An 18,638-nucleotide genomic window follows, 5' to 3' on the forward strand; every position below is an offset into this window, starting at 1 on the left:
ATCCAAAACCCACAAAACCTAGTTCATTAGACTCCCCTACACATGCCTAGCTTTATCATATCAGACACACTTCCATTATCCTAATTCTAACCCTAAAATTGACCTAAAACCTCAATTTTGCCCCCATCAAACCAGCAGCTTAACAGATCCTGGTTGTTTGGCTCCTAGTAGGTCTCCTACCTATCTAGGACTACATTACCAGACCAGAGTAATCAGAGAAAGAAGAAGAGAAGAAGAGAGGAGGTGAAACACGCAAGTTCCAAGGGAGGGAGAGAACCTGCGGCTAGAACAGAATGTTCTACCGCTGGTCTGTCCCTCTTCTATTTATAATTAAATCAAAATAAAGAGTAGGACAATAATGCCCCTACAACCAACAGACATTACAAAGGACCCAAGAACCGATAGTAAACAAAGAGAAAGACCAAACTGCCCCTAACGCTAAAACTTTCACACCCCCTAACGCTAATACTTCCACACTGCCAATGTCATGTTTCACACTACTACAAAGAGGGTTTGGAATAATTTGAAGGAAAGTTTCTCTCAGGATAAAAATATTTCAGACTTATGAGCTTTATGCGAAATTGTTCTGTTTTAAACAAGGTGACAAGTCATTAAATGAATACTTCAGCAATTACAAGGGCATTTTGAAGAACTTCAGGTTCACCAACCTTTTACTATTGATCTGGAGCAGTTGAAGCTTCAGCGGACTGAGTTTCATGTTGCTAAGTTTCTAGCTGGACTACATCCTGATTACCAATCTTTTAAAACTCAACTTCTATGTTGAGTTGATGTATTTTTTCCATTCAAGACTCGGTGGTGGGTTTATAGTCATACCAATCTCTCATAATGCAATATTAAGGGTAATGCATTTACAAATATTTGACATTGTTGTAATGCAATGGGTACAAGGGTAATTCTGTCCTAGGGGTTTTATTGTCATTTGGATCCATTCTGGAATGTTCCTCATCTAGTTATAAATAAAGAGGCTGTGAACACATTGTTCACAAGCCACATTCAAGGATTTCCACAGACATCAAGCAAGTTGAACAAACAAATTTACTTTCGTTCATTATATTTGTGTTTTTAGGAGTGAAATGAATGTTGGTTGTGATGTATGAAGTTGTGCATGCTCCACTACAATGAATGAGTTTATAAGTGTTGCTTTGCGTTAGTTTAGTCTTTACTTTGAATCATTTAGGAGGTCAGTCAAATTTAAAGATGCTGTTTGTCATTCTGTTTAGAAATTTAATACCTTAAGGTTCACTTATTCCGTATTTTTTTCTTCTTTTCTAGTCACTTATATGACTTCTATTTGTTTTATAGCTTGTAGCTTTCATCCAATTATTGTCATTTGATGATTGCATGGTTGGCTCAAAAATTGTTTGCTTTTTCATGATCTAGTTAAATGCAGTTCCTTTTTCCCTTTTATGGTTTTGTTATTTGATTTTTTTTCCTGGTATTATGTTTGTCTCACTGTTTCCTCCTTGTGTGCTTCTTTTTTCCTTTATAAGTATTTGTTATTGTTGTGTGTTGATACACATTGTTGTGGCCCTTGCTTAACCCAGCTTGAGCTTTTGGGACAAGTGGTTGTAACATGGTATAAGAGCCAGGAAATTGGGTGTTCGATCCCTGGTAAGTGCGAGGGGTTTGTGTTATGTGTTGTTATGCCTCTACGCGATGTGCTCCCTTGGTGCCACGTGATGGTGTCACATGTAGAGCTGTGTGTGTGTGTGTGTGTGGTCCTGCACGTGTGAGGGAGGGGGTGTTGTGTGTTGACATACATTGTTGTGGCCCTTACTTTACAGCTCGAGCTTTTGGGATAAGAATTTGTAACAGTTTTTAATGTTGTTGTTGTTGTTGCTGCTGTGGTATGCCATGTGATTTTCTTATTTTCTCCAGCCTTCCAGGCATTTTACTGCTTGGGATTTTTGGGTTATCCTTCTGTTAGTTCAGAGAACGTATTATCTTTTTTTTCTTTCCCCAGAGTAATGAATGGAAGGAAAATCTTGAAGGTGCATCAACAATTTCTGATGCAACATATGTTGTGAAAGAGCTGCAGAAGAACGCGGTTAATTGGTCTAACACGAAGAAACTATTCTCTGTTGGTAAATAACATTTCTGATCTCCTGTCAATTGCTGTTCTGGACACATGCAGACATATTAAAATAACAGTTTCATGTTTCTTGTTCTATATTAGTCTGATTTTATGACATTGAAAGGGTAAATTATTTTTTATTTCTATCAGTTTGAAGTTGAAACTTGGAAGGGTTTTGTTGTAAGAACTCTGGGTCTTCCACAGATTTGTTAAAAAGTGAATGACCTTCAGTCCAGATATCTTCAAGATTTACCATGAACTAGACTTGTTTTTAACATGCCTTCAATATGAAATTGACAATTTTTGCCTCGTATCCGTTGTCTTATGTAATAGTCCTAAAGTGTGGCAAATTCTGCAGAGGAGAAAATCATTGGTGTGTCAGGAGATGAGAAAGTGCTATGTAAAACAAGCTGTGTTGACAACACGCTAGGACCTGCGGAACTATATGGTTGTTCTGGAAGATGCTTGGATGGCACGAAAGCAAATGCGATTCAGCTGATGAGCTTGAACTTGTAGGTCTTGGATGACAAGTACTTCTGTTATTATGAATAATCTCAATCTTTTATCATAAGATTGCTAATGTTTTTCATTTGAGATGATTCTTTTTTGGTGAATTCATTTGCGATAATTAGTTTCTTGCTATGCATATATTTGTGAGTGATAAAGCAGTGACTATCCTCTGTTTGATTTCTAAAATGTTGAATGGTTTCCTGTATACCCTTGGAAGCTTGCCTGTCCAGTCCTTTATCTGCCGCATGGCTGGTGATGTTATGCCCCAAATTCTGTGGACAGGATGCTGCAAGGATCTCCTGTTCACATGTCAAGTTACAGCTTGGTGAATTGAAGCTCTGAAAATTAATTTGAAAAGTCAGGTTATTGAAAAATGGATCAGACAAGCAAATGGCATGCATCTTGTGGTGTCTGCATTTGGTTGAACTTTTAATAAAACTTTGATGGCCTGTCTATACCTTACCCTACCTACCTATGGTCAGAATTTCTAAATCACACCTGGACATGGCAAAAATAAGGTGGGCTGTAAAGGATAAGCTTTCTTGATTGGTTTTTTAATTGGTCTTTTCCTTATAGCTAATGCTTGTGTTGTAATCTTTATTAGGGATAGCAATTCAGAGGGGCAAAATTTGCTTGTCAGATCATCTGTCCCTGATGGCAGATTTCAGCTGAGCACCGGTAATGGTAATTGTGGGTCCATGCAAGGCAGTGGAAATGATGAATCATTATGTCTGCCTGGAAATTGTATTGGAGAGCGTGTGACATCCCTATCTGTTACTGAAAGTGCTGGATTGGATGGAAATGATTTTGATAATTTTGATCAGAAATTGGATCTCCTCATTATGGATGTTGTCAGTTCAATTGAAGGTTGTATGAAGTTTTTCCATTTAATTCAGTGTATCAATCAAATACTAGCTTGCAGTCTAACCTATTTATGAGCTTTCTCTTACACAGCTTGTTTTGTGGTGCTTTTATTCAGTCTTGGAGTTATAGTTTGGTTATGTTTGTGTTTGTTATTGATAACTATGATTATATAATGCAGGGGACACTGTCATGAATGCCCATGAAGAGGCCAGTGGGAACTCTCAGAAGCTAATGATTGATCATAGTACATGCTTTGCACCCTCTTTTCAAACGGTCAGTAATGTAATGGTGTGTTATGTTAATGTTTAAGGCCTGCTAGATGAGCCTAACATTTTTGTTGGCGAGCAGGAAAAGGTTTTAGAGGCCTCATGTTTGGGGCTTCCATCTCCAGGAAGGTCAGGTGCAATAAATGACTGTGGGGGCACGAATTCTGAATCATTCTCTGTCAAAGTGTTTAGTCAGCCAGTAGAAGACCCTGGCAGGGAGCTTTCTGATGAAGCTTCTGTTCAGAATTTCCTTAAGACTAGACAGGAAAAAATATTGAGGTCTCTTGGTCCCGTGACACCAAAAGTAACTGTAACTTATAAGAGAAGAAGATATCACCGACTGCCTTCGATTAAAAGAAATAAAACATCCAGTGCACCTAGAGGAGTGAAATATTCAAAGGACATTGCAGGTTTGATTAGCATGACTTTGAACACATCCAACAATCTTTCTGAACATAATTTTTTTGTACTATGCTTTTCCTTTTTTCTGCCAGAAAACAGGAATGTATATTTTCCTGGTGCTTATATCTTACTATGAAGTGTTGGGCAATTTTATTTCCCTGTTTTTTTATTTTTTTGGAAACTTGGCTCTGGTGATAATCTAGGTTTTCTTGTGTGTTTTCTTTGGTGATAATTGCAATTTCTCTGCCCAGAAAATGTTGAATGGCTGCGAAATTTCCCATGTTATGTGACAAAGTAATAGTGATGTTGGTATTCACTATTATCTGTCCTTCAAGATCTGTTCCATAATCATGAGTAGTCTCATTCCACCGGATAGGAGATGACACAGTTTAATTTGATATTTAAACATGGCAGTTGAGTCATGGACTGCGGCAGGTATGCAGGCAAAGGCCAGCAAGATGGGTTGGTAATCCAGATTTAGGTGCATCTTTGGGATCCTAATGGTATGGAACATAACTATCATGGAAAAATTCAGGGTGCATCTAAGATCTGTTTTTTTTTTTAAAGGAGAAGTGAGTTGGTCGTAACAGGTGTTTTAGGCCTAGTAAAAGGAGGGACCTGTGGGAAGAGTTAAATACAGTGCCATTGGGAATGAAGAGTCCCGGGCAGAGAGAAACTGTAAGTATATGCATGGATGAGGGTCTCACTTTCAGTTGTCTCCTCCACCTATTTTCGTCTTGTTGAACTGTTATGGTAGCTCCAAGGGTAACCTGGAAACTGCTATTATAGGTAGGAGATCATCATGGTGATACAATTTTGGCTTTCTCTTGGCTGATTAATAAAATGTGGCACTCCCTTGTCTGGTTCAAAGGTCACATCCCTCGCCATAACCTCATGGTCTGGAGAACCCTTAGCCTCTGCCTCCCAACCCAAGCCTTTCTTCTCCACCGCACAATCCCTGTCTCCCCTTCGTGCATCTTCTGTTGGTTTGGTTCCGAGGATAGAGCCCACCTTTTCTTCGCTTGCCCCTTTACCTCCACCATCTGGAAAAAAGCTCTCACTACCATTTGGCCTCGCTACAGGATACCCTTGCCCTTTGATAGAGAATGGCTCTGGTTGGTCAAGACCTTCCCTGGCATTACTATTTGTGACACTGTCGGAAAGCTTGTGTTTGGCGCTGCTATTCACCACATCTGGATGGAGAGGAACCTCCAAGTCTCGTTCTTTCGACCTTATTTGAAAAGCCATCTCTGTTGATGTTTCCTCTAAGCTCAGTTTTATCCCTAGTAGATCTATTTTTGACACCCCAAGGAACAAGCATATTGTTGTTTACTGGGGTTTAGATTCTTCTTTGCAGCCTCCTCCTTAGCTTTGCTTCCCCCCCTTATCCCCCCTTGTATATCCCCCCTTTCTTTTCCCGCCCCCTCTTGGGGTTTGGTAATAGAATTTTATTCACCAAAAAAATAAAGTAACTCAATCATAGCTGAATTGAAGGTGATTATTAAGGAATTAAAGATATCCTTTCGTTTTCGAATGGGTGGTTGGATTTGATAGTTGAAAGTGACAGAGCTTTGGTCAAGTGGCTAAGCTGTAATATGGGGTCCGTGGTGGTATCCTACTTCTCATAAGAAGGGTTAGATCCTTCCCTCGAGTGAGTACATATCATTTGTATGGAGGTTCGTATCAGCTAATAGTGTAGGTGATGATCTCCCTAAAGCTGGCTGAAGACAGTTTCTGCACTTGGGACCTTTTCCCCTGTAGCTTGCTGTTTTTGTTCATGTCATTCGCCTGATTTTCAAGTTTCTGTTGTTGTTGTTGCATCGTTTTAACTTTCTCTTCTTTTTAAGAAAATTGTTATATATCAAAAAGAAGGAAAAAAAGAAATAGTAAGTTTAGGATTTTATGGCCCAGAACAAGGACATAATTTTTTACAGTTTCTTGTTTTGCTTTTGCAAGAACAGCATATTCCATTAACAAGATTAGGAGGTTGATTGGATGGGGACATACTGCAATTAATACACATCATAAGTTGTTTACATCAAGATGAGGTTCTAATACAGTCAAAGTCTCATGGAAGTTTTTCTTGTCTCCCATACATATGAAGGGTCTAATAAAAAGGAGACTTGATGAAGATGAGGTATTGAGTGCGTTACAAATAATTTATGGGACTAGAGTACTGGAGTTGGATGATTTCACAATTGTTTTTTTCAATGGTGGTGAATAGTTGTTGTAATATGGGTTCAGGGGTAGAATAGTCATAAGGGTAATTCTGTCCTTGTACTCATTCCAGAATGTTCTTCTCTTTATTATAAATAAAGATGGCTGTAGTCTCTCTGACTCAAGCCAGTATTCACGGAATTCTATATGGCATCAGAGCCTAAAATATTCCGGAGATATGAGAATTGAGTTTTTTTCCTTTTTTTTTTTTTCTCTCCGTCTCTCTCTCTTCTCCATTGTGATTCTGCCCCAAGGCCAACCACTACCGCAAGCAGCAGGCCCTCTTCCACCTTCCGCCAGGCTCTCTACCACCACCCGCCACCTCCGTCACCTTTGCCAGACCTTGATAGCCCCTCCACCACCACCGTCGGGCTTCGCCAGCCTCTCCACCACCTTCCGCTACCCCCTCCAGCACGCATGCCTCTCCCCCTCTCTTTTTCCTCTTGCGAGAGGCTTTTTCCCTCCTTGCTGAGATTTATTACCCACCCTTGGTGGTGAGTTGACTCCCACCGAGGGTTATTCACCTTCCCTCTTTATGTTCTAAATTTTTTGGGGGATTTATTTTTGTTTTTTTACCAGTCATCATGCCTGAAAACTTTGAGATCACTTCTGTCTCATCTGGTTCTGATGGTTTGTCGCAACGTGACTTCATTCGTTTCCGATGAATCCCATCAAGTTGAATGGCAGTAATTATTTATTATGATCTTGCTCCTGCTTATTTGCGATTGGTTCCCGTGGTGTCTCTGGCTACATCACGGGCACTCAAGTCAGGCCTGAAGAGACTGGTTCTGCATAGGATCGATGGATGAACTTCAATTTCTAGGTTATGTCATATCTGGTTAATTCCATGGACCAAGATAAAGGCAGGCACTATCTCCTTCTTGATTCGGCTGCGAAAATTTGGAAAACAGCTAAGGACACCTATTCTCAGGTTGGGAATGCTGCCCAATGTTATGAGCTTCGTCAGAAAATTCACTCTACCAAGCAGTTGGAGTTGTCTCTGTCTCAGTATTACAATAGCATGTGTACTATGTGGTAGTAGTTTGACTTTTTGGGTACATTCACTGCCACCTGCGATGTTGATGCCACGGCCTTCCGTTAGTGGGAGGATGGCTTACATGTTTTTGATTTTTTGGCTGGCCTCAATATTGAGTTTGATCAGATCCGTGCCAATATTTTGAATCATGACCCACTTCCATCTCTGGAGTAGGCCTATGCGATTCTCTCGGCTGAGGATAGTAGGTGTACTACCATGGTTCATCCTGTTACTCAGGAACGATTCACTCTTATCTTGGGTTCACAAGCTTCCCGAGGAAATTCTTCCCGGTCTGCTAGTACTGATCGGACATCTGGTGATCTCCCTGCCATTAAAAGTGATCACTGTGGGAAGGAGTGGCATACCAAAGACTGCTGTTGGAAGCTTCATGGTCGCCTTGCAGACACTCGCGGGCATGGGAAGGATGGTTCCAATTGGACTAGTAACACCCGTGCTCATCAGGCAACTTCTGATGAACAGGCTGATCAATCTCTTTCCCAAGTTGTGGCTGAATTGCAAAATCTTCGGGATATGATGAATCTATTGGACACATCTTCTTCGACATCAATATCTCCTTCCATGGCTGCCTCGGCCTTGTCTCTGCCTACCAACCCAAATTCATCTTCTTCCACAGGTATTTCATTTGGTGGGAACTGCACCTCGGTCCTGCCCGATTCTTGGGTACTTGATTCAGGGGCAACCGATCATATGACATGTTCTTCATCTGTTTTTTCCAAATATTTTCCTCTTTCTGGTCATAAAAAGGTTTGTGTTGCTGATGAGTCACTTTCTCCTATCTCGAGGAAGGGATCTGTCCAGTGCACTTCCTCTCTTAGCCTTTCCTCTGTCTTACATGTTCCAAAGTTTACTACTAATTTGCTTTCCATTAGTAGCCTAACTAAGGATTTAAACTGTAAAGTAACCTTTTTTCCAACCTATTGTTTGTTTCAGGACTTGGCAACGGATAGTACGATTGCGTGTGGTAAAGTAGTTGGCGGTCTGTATGTGCTTGACAGTTCCCAGGCAGCTTTGACATCTCAGCTGGCATCTTCTGATTTTGATTCTGCACTATTTGAGTTGAATAATTGGCATTGTTGTTTGGGCTATCCTCTTATAGGAGTTTTATCTGCTTTATTTCCTAGTCTAGTGAAACGGTGTAATAAACATAAATTTTCTTGTGATGATTGCACTTTGGGAAAGCAAACTAGAAGTATTTTTCCTATTTCTGATAATAGAAGCAATGTGCCATTTGGTTTGATACATTTTGATGTATGTCGCCCTCCCCGATGTATTTTTACTTTTAGATTTAAATGGTTTGTCACTTTCATTGACTGTTTTAGCCGGACAACTTGGGTGTAATTGATGCATAGTAAAAGTGATGTCTTCACTTGTTTCACTCTATTCCATAAAATAGTCCAGACCCAGTTCGATGCCAAGGTGAAGATTCTATGCTCAGATAATGGAAAAGAGTATATGGATGGTGCTTTTCGCTCCTATTTGGACAGCCATGGAATCATAGACCAGACTTCTTATGTTGGTACTCTTGCTCAGAATGGAGTGGCTGAACGCAAGAACAGACATCTCTTGGAGGTTGCTCGTTCTCTTATGTTTACTATGGCTGTTCCTCCTCGCTTCTTGGGTGATGCTGTCCTTACAACCACCTATTTTATCAATCGGCTTCCCTCTCGAGTCTTAGGTGGCTGCTGTCCCTTGGACATATTGGTTGGAAAATCCACTTTTGTTGTGCCTCCAAAGGTCTTTGGCTGTGTCGTGTTTTCCAGGAATCACCATGTACACGGCAAGTTTGATCACAAAGGATTGCAGTGTGTTTTTTTGGGCTACTCAGCTACCCAGAAAGGGTATAGATGCTATCATCCTCCTACACGCAAGGTGTTTGTCACTATAGATGTTGTCTCCTGGGAGTCTGAGGCTTACTTTAAACAGCCGGTACCTCTGCAGGGGGAGATTCTAAGTGGTGAAGAGGTCCCTCTGATTGCGCCACTGGACATTGAGATACCTACTATAGTGGGTGTCTTTGTTGAACTAGAAGATGGAGTTACAAGTCAGGAACAAGAAGTGGGACAGATTGAGCAACAACAACAGGTGCAAGGGGAGAATAATGTAAAGACTAACGTGTAGACTTACACTCGGGGAATTGATTTTCCTTTGGACGGTCCTTGGTACAAAGAGACCACCACCACCAACCATTCACAATCGGCATCTGTTCCTGCTCTAAGTCTTGCTCCTAGTCATGTTTCTGGTAAGGCACCTCCTGATCCCAGTCTTGATTTACCCATTGCTATTCGGAAACCAAAAAGGAGTTGTACACAACATCCTTTTTCCAACTTTGTGTCATACAACTCTCTAACTCCTGCTTTCCATGCTTTCGTATCTTCTTTATCCTTTGTTTCCATCCCTAACAATTGGCAGGAAGTAATAGCCGAACAGAAATGGAAGGATGCAATGAATGAAGAAATGCTTGCCCTTGAGAAGAATCAGACCTTGGATTTGCTAAGTCCTCCACTAGGAAAGAAACCGGTTGGTTGTAAATGGGTCTTTGTTGTGAAGCACAAGGCTGATGGCTCAGTGGAAAGATACAAAGCCAGACTCGTAGCCAAAGGGTTTACCCAAACCTAAGGAATTGACTATCAAGAGACCTTTACTCCTGTAGCAAAGATGAAGACTGTGTGGGTTATCATCTCTTGTGCTGTGAATCGTGGATGGGAACTCTAACAACTTGATGTGAAGAATGCATTCCTACATGGAGATTTGGAAGAAGATGTTTACATGGAGATACCTCCTGGCTTTACCTCTTCAAAGACTCAGGGAAAGGTGTGTGAGTTAAAGAAGGCTCTTTACGGTCTGAAGTAGTCACCAAGGGCTTGGTTTGGCCGATTCCATAAGGCTATGGTTGCTTATGGGTATAAGCAGAGCAATGCTGACCATACATTATTTGTTAAAAGGATGGGACAACAAGACCATTTTGATTGTCTATGTTGATGACATAGTGATCACGGGTAGTGATGCACATGAAATCGAGAAGCTGAAGACATATTTGGGCATTGAATTTGAAGTCAAAGATTTGGGGAGATTAAGATATTTTCTAGAGATTGAGGTTGCCTATTCAACTATGGGCATAGAAAATATACCCTAGATCTATTGAGTGAAACAAGGATGTTTGGGTGTAAACCAGCAGACACCCCTCTTGAGCCCAACACACATTTGAAGAGTAAGGAAGGTGACCCAGTGAACATGGGTAGCTATCAGAGGTTGGTTGGCGTATTGATATACCTCTCACATACTTGACCAGACATCACATCTACTGTGAGTGTTGTCAGTCAATACATGCATGATCCTCTCTCTTCTCATTTGGAAGCAACATACAGAATACTCCGTTACCTCAAGTCCTCTCCTGGAAAGGGAGTCTTTGTATTCTTTACATAACCATCTCCGGATAGAAGCATACATTGATGCAGATTGGGCTGGCAGTCCTGATGATAGGAAGTCCACATCCGGATATTGCACATTTGTTGGAGGGAATCTAACTACTTGGAGGAGCAAAAAATAAGCTGTTGTACCTCGATCTAGTGCTGAAGCTGAATTTTGAGCTATGGCACAGGGTATTTGTGAACTTCTCTAGCTCAAGGGGCTTCTTAAAGACTTGGGGATGAATGCTGATCTTCCAATGCAACTCTACTATGACAGCAAGTCAGCAATCATTATTGCTCACAACCCAGTCCAACATGATCTTACGAAACATGTTGAGATTTACCGGCACTTCATTAAAGAGAAATTGGAACAGGGAATAGTTTGTATTCTGTTTATCCAGTATAGTGAACAGTTGGCTGATATCCTTACCAAAGGGATCTACAATAAGTTATGTTTTCATATTGTTAGTAAGTTGGGCATGTTTGATTTGTATGCACCAACTTGAGGGGGAGTGTTGTATATGGGTTCAGGGGTAGAATAGTCATAAGAGTATTTCTTTCCTTGTACTCATTCCAGAATGTTCTTCTCTTTATTATAAATCAAGATGGCTGTAGTCTCTTTGGCTCAAGGCAGTATTCACGGAATTCTACAATAGTGTCAAAGCACGAGTTGATAGTCGTGTCTTGGGAATTTAATGCTGGAGGGGAGTAGGACAAAACATAAAGACCGTAGATGAAATATCTGTGGTCCACATTTTGGCGGAGAATTGAGACCGCCCGCCAGAGAGGGGGGGAGAGCGGATAGGTCCTTTTATTTGCAAGTCTTTAATATTTCATTGATGTGAATATTCTTTTTTTTTTTTTTTTTTTTTGCTTTTTCTTTGCCTTTTAATCTTGTTCTCACTCTGGTTCCTCAGGTTCTGGAGGAGCCAATGTTGCTGATCATCTTGACAGAAAATATAATGGGTTTGGCTTGCAACTTAAGCATTGTGGGTTGACCAAAACATTACTTTGTTCTATTTGTCAGGTCTGTTACTCTTTGTGTGTAGCCTCTTTTATTGGCTTATTGTATTACATTGATATTCAAAATTTTACTTATCGTAAAGCTTTTCATGCAGAATGGAGAAGCAAGCAAATGGTTTCTCCCATGCAAGGCGATTGGTTGTTCCCGTGTTTTCCACACTTTTTGCCTTTATCCTCCTTTACAATTTGCACCTGAGGGGGAATGGATTTGCTCTTTTTGTAAGGAGGATTTATCGTTCATGGAAAAGATGGAGGAGAAGTTGGTGCCCAAGAAAATCAGAAGCATCATAGGTCGAAGAAGGCTTGTTTCTGGCTGTGATAATAACTGGCGGGATGAGTTCCTTATACAATGGGTGTCACTTTCACATCACCATGATACTTGGGTATTCTTCTCTTTTGCATATTGGACTCGGGATTGGAAATTCTTTTCTTCTCCGTCTTCCACTTATCCCTTTTTTTATTACCTTTTTCTTCCTTTTCACTAAAATATTTTGTGCCTCCTTTTTTTGGGTGGGGGTGGGGGGTGGGGGGTTGGGGATGGGCTTCTGTCTAGCATTTACATATTGGGGGGTTCTTTCCTTTTTATAGAATATTTGATTCAGATTTTCTGGTTTCACTTCCCGCCCTCCTTTTGCCTCGTTATTGCTTATTCTGATTGGCTAATTTAAGTGCTTTTACATACAATGGCCCAGGCCCCCACATCTTGTCTCCTTGCGTGGGTATCCTATTGAAATTGAAGACATTGAAGCCTTCAAATTGAAATAGAATGCTGGATCTACATCTCTCTCTATCTTTTTTTGATTGGCGAGACAATAGATGTATTATCTTAAGAATACCAAAATATTTACGTACAGAGTTATTTGAAACCATCTACATGCATACAAGAAACCACAAGCATGGATCTTGTTATAATTAGTATAACCATTCCAATTATATTTCATCCAGGAAGATGGATCTCCAGTTGTCCCTAGTGATAAGCTGGTCAGTCACAGAAAACTCCCTATATGTCTACATCCAGCCCAACAAAAAAGATCTTCTATATTAGGAATGGATTGGGGTCAAGATCAGCCATCAAATATTCTCCTCCTGCAATTCTTTCCATAATCTGAACAGTCCATAATAGGCATCGGCTTCCAAGTTATTGGTTTTTTGTTTTCTCCTATTATGTCTTGGACTGATTACGAAGAAATACATTTATTGGACTTACCTGTTTCCAACTGAACGGTTCAGCATTGTAGCTTCGTAAAATTAGAGCCACCTGACATTGTATGTATAATGCATGCCTACAGATGAGTTTTGTACCATCTTCTTCAGAAGGTTTTTATAAACAATTTTGCTATAAAGTACCTGCCCTTGGATTGGTAATCCTAACTCTGGAGTTGTTATAAACTTATAATGAAGGTCTGATGTGATCTTCATTCATGCAACCAAGAAAAAAGGCTTCTTCAAGCCTTCAAGTTGCTTATTGGTCGGCATTTTTTTTGGAAAATGAAAGCGCTTTTCAAATCCTGGAACCATTGGGTGGCTGTCATTTTTGGTGGTTACGAATCTGTACAGCATTGGCCAATGATAAACAGTCCCAGCCAAGCTTATTCCTCTTTCCATAAATGTAACTTTTTGCCACTTCTCACTTTGTTGGTTTCCTTGTGAAGAAATTGTCACAAAAATCTTGTCACCTCTTTCCATGTACAAAGGCCATAATTAGTAATATCGTTCTTTGGATTTGGATGCCATCAGTTGTGGAAGCTCAATATTTATATTCTACAATAGTTCTCTACAAGACTGAGCCTTCCATTCTGAACTGCCATGATTTGTGTGGAAATGTATTGATCATCAGCCTCGTTCTTTTAAACTGATCCCACTATGCCTTTTGGTCAACAAATTCACCTGCATTATTTTCTGTTCCCAACAAAAATCCTTCTTCTATGCCTGCCAAGATGGCCCTTGGTGGTGAAAACTTTATTTAAAATGTGGATCAAACAATCTTTATGTAGTGGCAAGAGAGGTGGCTTCAGGAAGGCCTAAGCAAAAGATGTCAAAGACCAGGGAACATGCCTCCATTTTGGGACCAATATAGAGGTCTATTTATAGGTTTGCATACTGGGAGTCCTTAAGGTGTGTCTTTTGTTATTGAGTTTTGTGGATTTGCCTGGAGGTATGGGGGTGGAGTTGCAGAATTTGAATTGTCTCCATCATTACAAGGGTTTTTTTTTTTGTTTATTTCATTTAACAGCTGTTAAGTCTGGTTGTGCTAACCATTAGAGAGAAACAACTGAAGGATGATGTTAACAGAATAGGATTAGAGAATGAATGCTTGGATGATTTAGTCATCCCAAGCACATCTTTATTTATAATCATAATGAAGAATGAAACAATTGTACATTAGCAAGGTGGGACTAAACCACATGTACGAAATAAATAAAATAACAAAAGAAAGAGGACCAGAATACCCCCACGGTATTCTGGCCATACAGCTAACACTCCCCCTCAAGTTGGTGCATATATATCATGCATGCCCAACTTGACTAAGATAGGATGAAACAGCTTGCTACTCAGCCCCTTAGTGAACACATCAACCAGTTGATCAGTGGACTTCACAAAGGGAACACAAATGAGGCCGGCTTCAAGCTTCTCCTTGATGAAATGACGGTCAACCTCCACGTGTTTAGTACGATCATGCTGGACAGGGTTATGAGCAATGCTAATGGCGGCTCTATTGTCACAATAAAGCATCATAGGAAGATGGACAACACCACCAATATCCTGCAATAATCCTCTAAGCCACAGAAGTTCACAAATTCCTTGTGCCATTGCGCGGAACTCGGCTTCAGCACTAGACCTTGCCACAACATTCTGCTTTTTGCTACGCCATGTGGCAAGGTTCCCACCCACAAAGGAACAGCAGCTAGAGATAGATTTCCTGTCAGGAGAACCAGCCCAATCGGCATCAGTATAGGCTTCAATCTTCAAGTGACCATTGGGAGATAGAAGGATTCCCTTTCCCGGAGCAGACTTCAAATACCTCAAAATACGACGGACTGCATCCATATGAGAGGAATAGGGATCATGCATGAACTGACTCACCAAACTTACAGCAACTGCAATGTCTGGGAGTGTGTGAGAAAGGTAGATTAGTTTGCCCACTAACCGCTAATAAGCACCCTTGTCAACAGGCTCACCCTCTTTCTCCCTAAGTTTTGTAGTAGCTTCCATAGGAGTATCTGAAGGATGACAGCCAAGTAGCCCTGTCTCAGTCAATAGATCAAGGACATATTTTCTTTGAGAAAGAAAGATGCCCTTTGTAGATCGAGCAACTTCTATCCCTAGAAAATATTTTAGGGGGCCAAGATCTTTGACCTCAAACTCACGGCCAAGAAGAATTTTCAAATCCCTGATTGCAGCACCATCATTACCCGTGACCACAATATCATCTACATAGACTATGAGAAGAGTAACCTTGTTACCAAGCCGTCTGATAAACAAAGTGTGATCAGCATTGCTTTGCTTGTAACCTGCTGAAATCATAGCCTTATGAAATCTGCCAAACCAGGCCCTAGGTGACTGCTTTAAACCATAAAGGGCACGCTTCAATTTACAGACCCTGCCCTTAGTCCTGTCATCAGAAAAACCTGGTGGAATGTCCATATATACCTCCTCCTCAAGCTCTCCATGGAGGAAGGCATTTTTGACATCTAACTGCTGAAGATCCCACCCAAGATTCGCAACACAAGATAATAACACCCTGACGGTGTTGAGCTTTGCCACTGGTGCAAAGGTCTCCTGATAGTCAACTCCATAAGTCTGAGTGAACCCCTTTGCAACCAGACGTGCCTTATACCTATCCACTGAGACATCAGCTTTTTGTTTAACCACGAAGACCCATCTACATCCCACTGGTTTTTTCCCTGGAGGAAGAGCCACAAGATCCCATGTATTATTTTTGTGTAGTGCTCTCATTTCTTCCAACATTGTTGCCTTTCACTTTCCATCTGTAGATGCTTCCTCCCAATTTCTAGGAATCGAGATAGAGGAAAGAGAAGATACAAATGCACGAAAAGAGGGAGAAAGAGAGTTATAAGAAACAAAATGAGATATGGGATGCAAAGTGCAAGTCCTAGTACCTTTGCGAAGTGCAATAGGTAGGTCGAAAGGAGATGGATTACCAGGAGATGTAGGATCTGTGTCTGGAGCCGGCAATTGGATTGGTACTGGTGCTACAGTGGGATGCAACTGCCCTCTGGTGGATTTGCCCCTTGTATAGGTGATCATGTTGGAGTTGTCAATTCTCTTATGAAATTCACCAATAGTTCTCTGGACTGGAGTCAGCTCCCTCTGAATAGGAATATTAACAACACTATTTTCTATGGTCTCCCCCTGTAAAGGATTCCCATTAGGTGAGGGAGGAACAGCCCGAGGTTGTTGGGCAGTCTCCAAAGTAGGATGGGCAGCATCCAAAGTTGGATGGGAAGCATCCAAAAAGGGCTGGGCGGCAGCCGTGGGTGGTAAAGGGGGCTGGATAGCAGCCGAGGGTGGTAAAGATGGCTGGGCAGCAGCTAGAGGCACCTCAGGTAAAGGAATTTCGAAAGCCACATTGATGCAGATCCTAGCCTCCTCGGATTAAAGAAGCCACCCTAAACCTAGGGTTTTAGTAGGAGCCTTAGCTTAGTTTAGTTTATTTCCATACTTAGTTTTTATTTTGTGTTTTTAATTGAACCGGGTTAAATTGGTTGCATGCAATTGGTTCAATTGGTCTAATTTAAGTGAATTGATCCTATTGGCTAAGATGTTCTTATATCCTATTGGCTAGTAGAGAATCTTCTTTTATTTTAAGTAGTTTAAGTTGTTTTTAAGTCATTAGGACTCTATTTTGAGTCTATTTCAGTTTCCTAGTCAGTTTAAGTTAGCTAATAGGTTAAGGATTGGGTTAGGCCATTCCTTTTTAGTGTCTTAAGTCTAATTTTGAGTCTTTTATATAAGGTTCTAAGGGGGTCAAGTATTGAAGACGAATTTCGATTAATAAAATCTCAGCTTTATGCTTGCTGCCTTTGCTCCATCGTGAGTGTGCCTTGTGAGTAATATCAAGGTGAAGGGATTGGCGGACTCCGATCGATTCCTTGCATCTTGTAGATCGAGAGGTCCTTCTTCTTCTTCAATCAAGCTTCCTCAACTTGCTGCTACTGCAGATCTGTAGATCCGGTGAGTTGTTTGTTAATTAGTTATTCCCTTCTTCCTCTAACCTGAAACCCTAGATTTTCAACTTCATCCAAATCAATCCAAAACTACACCAATAGACTCCTAAAAACCTGCCCATCATTACCAAATAAAACCCTAGCTCAAAACCCTGACCCTAACCCTAGTTTTACCCTAAACAGCCCCAAATTTGCCTAATTAACAAACAGTTCCAGAATTCTGATCTTACCTAGCTCCTATTAGGCCTTGCCTATATAGGACTACATTAAATTGGTATCAGAGCCATGGAAGAACATGGCAACCCTGTTGTTGATCCAACACTACTACCCCCACCTGATCCAATGGCTGCAATCCTGGACATGCTCCATAAGATCAATGATCAGTTACAGATTGTAGAACAAAGGCAAGTTGTGCCTCTTGTAAACAACCCTCTATATGTAGAGGAGGATAGATTCAAAGTTCATTCTGAAGTACATGGAACTCTAGGAAGGGATGAGTATCATAGAAGTCATCCCAGACGTCACAGGGACCACAGAGATCATGCCAGACATGACAAAGAGTACATGGACCGACTTAGACCCAACAGAGATGACTACAGGGAAGATAAGGACAGAATTATAGAAGCACCTCGAAGACCTAACTTTGAGGAATACATGAGATCCTACTTTACTGGAGATGAAGCTACTAACAGGAGGTACGATACACAAAAGGTCAAGCTAGAGCTAAAAGAGTATAATGGGCAATGTGATCCACAAGTATTCTATGATTGGCTTGCTGCCCTGGATGATTATTTTGACTGGTATGACTTGCCTGAAGATCGAAAGATGAGATTGGCACGTACCAAACTGATTGGCCCTGCTCGAGAATGGTGGCGAAAGACAAAGAGAGACTTGGAGCGTGTAGGGGATGCACCTACTAATTGGGAGGACATGAAGTATGATTTGAAAGAGAAGTACTTGCCTAGATATTACAGAGCTCAGATGCAAGATCAACTCAACTGGCAAGGGACTATGACTGTATCTGAGTATATGCAGCAGTTCGATTCTCTTTCCTCCCGTACTGATACCAGGGAGAGTGCTACTCAGATGTTATCTCGATTTCGGCTGGGATTGAGATCTGATATTGTTAGAGCTATTGGAGTTGTTGATGTTCTGGACATCAAGGACTGTTTTGAGAAGGCATTGAAGGCTGAAGAATTATTGGCTGGGAATAGAAGATTTGATTCCTCCACTGAGGGTACTGTCAAAACTTTTTCAGCATTCAAGTCTACTACCACTAGTCACAATCGAGCTGGGAATTCTACTGCTGGCTCTACTCGATCAAGCTACTCTGTTGGTAGTTCTTCCCGCCCTACAACCCCTCCACGTGCTGATCATAAAGGTAAAGGTTCCATGGACAGCAATGAACCCCACAAGTGTTTCCACTGCAATGAGCTTGGGCACTATGCCAACGCATGCCCACAAAAGCATAGACCTGTTAATGTGGCTGCCAAGGCAGAAGAAACCCCTGAAGGGCACGATGAGCAAGGTATATATGCACTACCCCCAATAGTGATGAAGACTTAGACTGTTATCTCGAAGACATAGATGGTGGTGCTCGAAGTGTCC

At 41.1% G+C, this 18,638-nt stretch overlaps 1 protein-coding gene across 1 annotated transcript in view; it reads left to right on the forward strand.

Annotated features, from left to right (window-relative positions):
* LOC122671681 (CHD3-type chromatin-remodeling factor CHR7-like) overlaps nt 1–18,638 on the forward strand; it is a 104,869-nt gene that overhangs the window by 13,076 nt on the left and 73,155 nt on the right. Inside the window, exons 3-9 of the mRNA XM_043869054.1 lie at nt 1,985–2,105; nt 2,454–2,607; nt 3,210–3,472; nt 3,648–3,742; nt 3,818–4,145; nt 11,736–11,845; nt 11,937–12,224. Coding sequence (XP_043724989.1) covers nt 1,985–2,105; nt 2,454–2,607; nt 3,210–3,472; nt 3,648–3,742; nt 3,818–4,145; nt 11,736–11,845; nt 11,937–12,224 — 1,359 coding nt within the window. The remainder of the gene's footprint in view (nt 1–1,984; nt 2,106–2,453; nt 2,608–3,209; nt 3,473–3,647; nt 3,743–3,817; nt 4,146–11,735; nt 11,846–11,936; nt 12,225–18,638) is intronic.

Source organism: Telopea speciosissima, chromosome 1 (genome assembly GCF_018873765.1).
Source record: "Telopea speciosissima isolate NSW1024214 ecotype Mountain lineage chromosome 1, Tspe_v1, whole genome shotgun sequence".
NCBI lineage: Eukaryota > Viridiplantae > Streptophyta > Magnoliopsida > Proteales > Proteaceae > Telopea > Telopea speciosissima.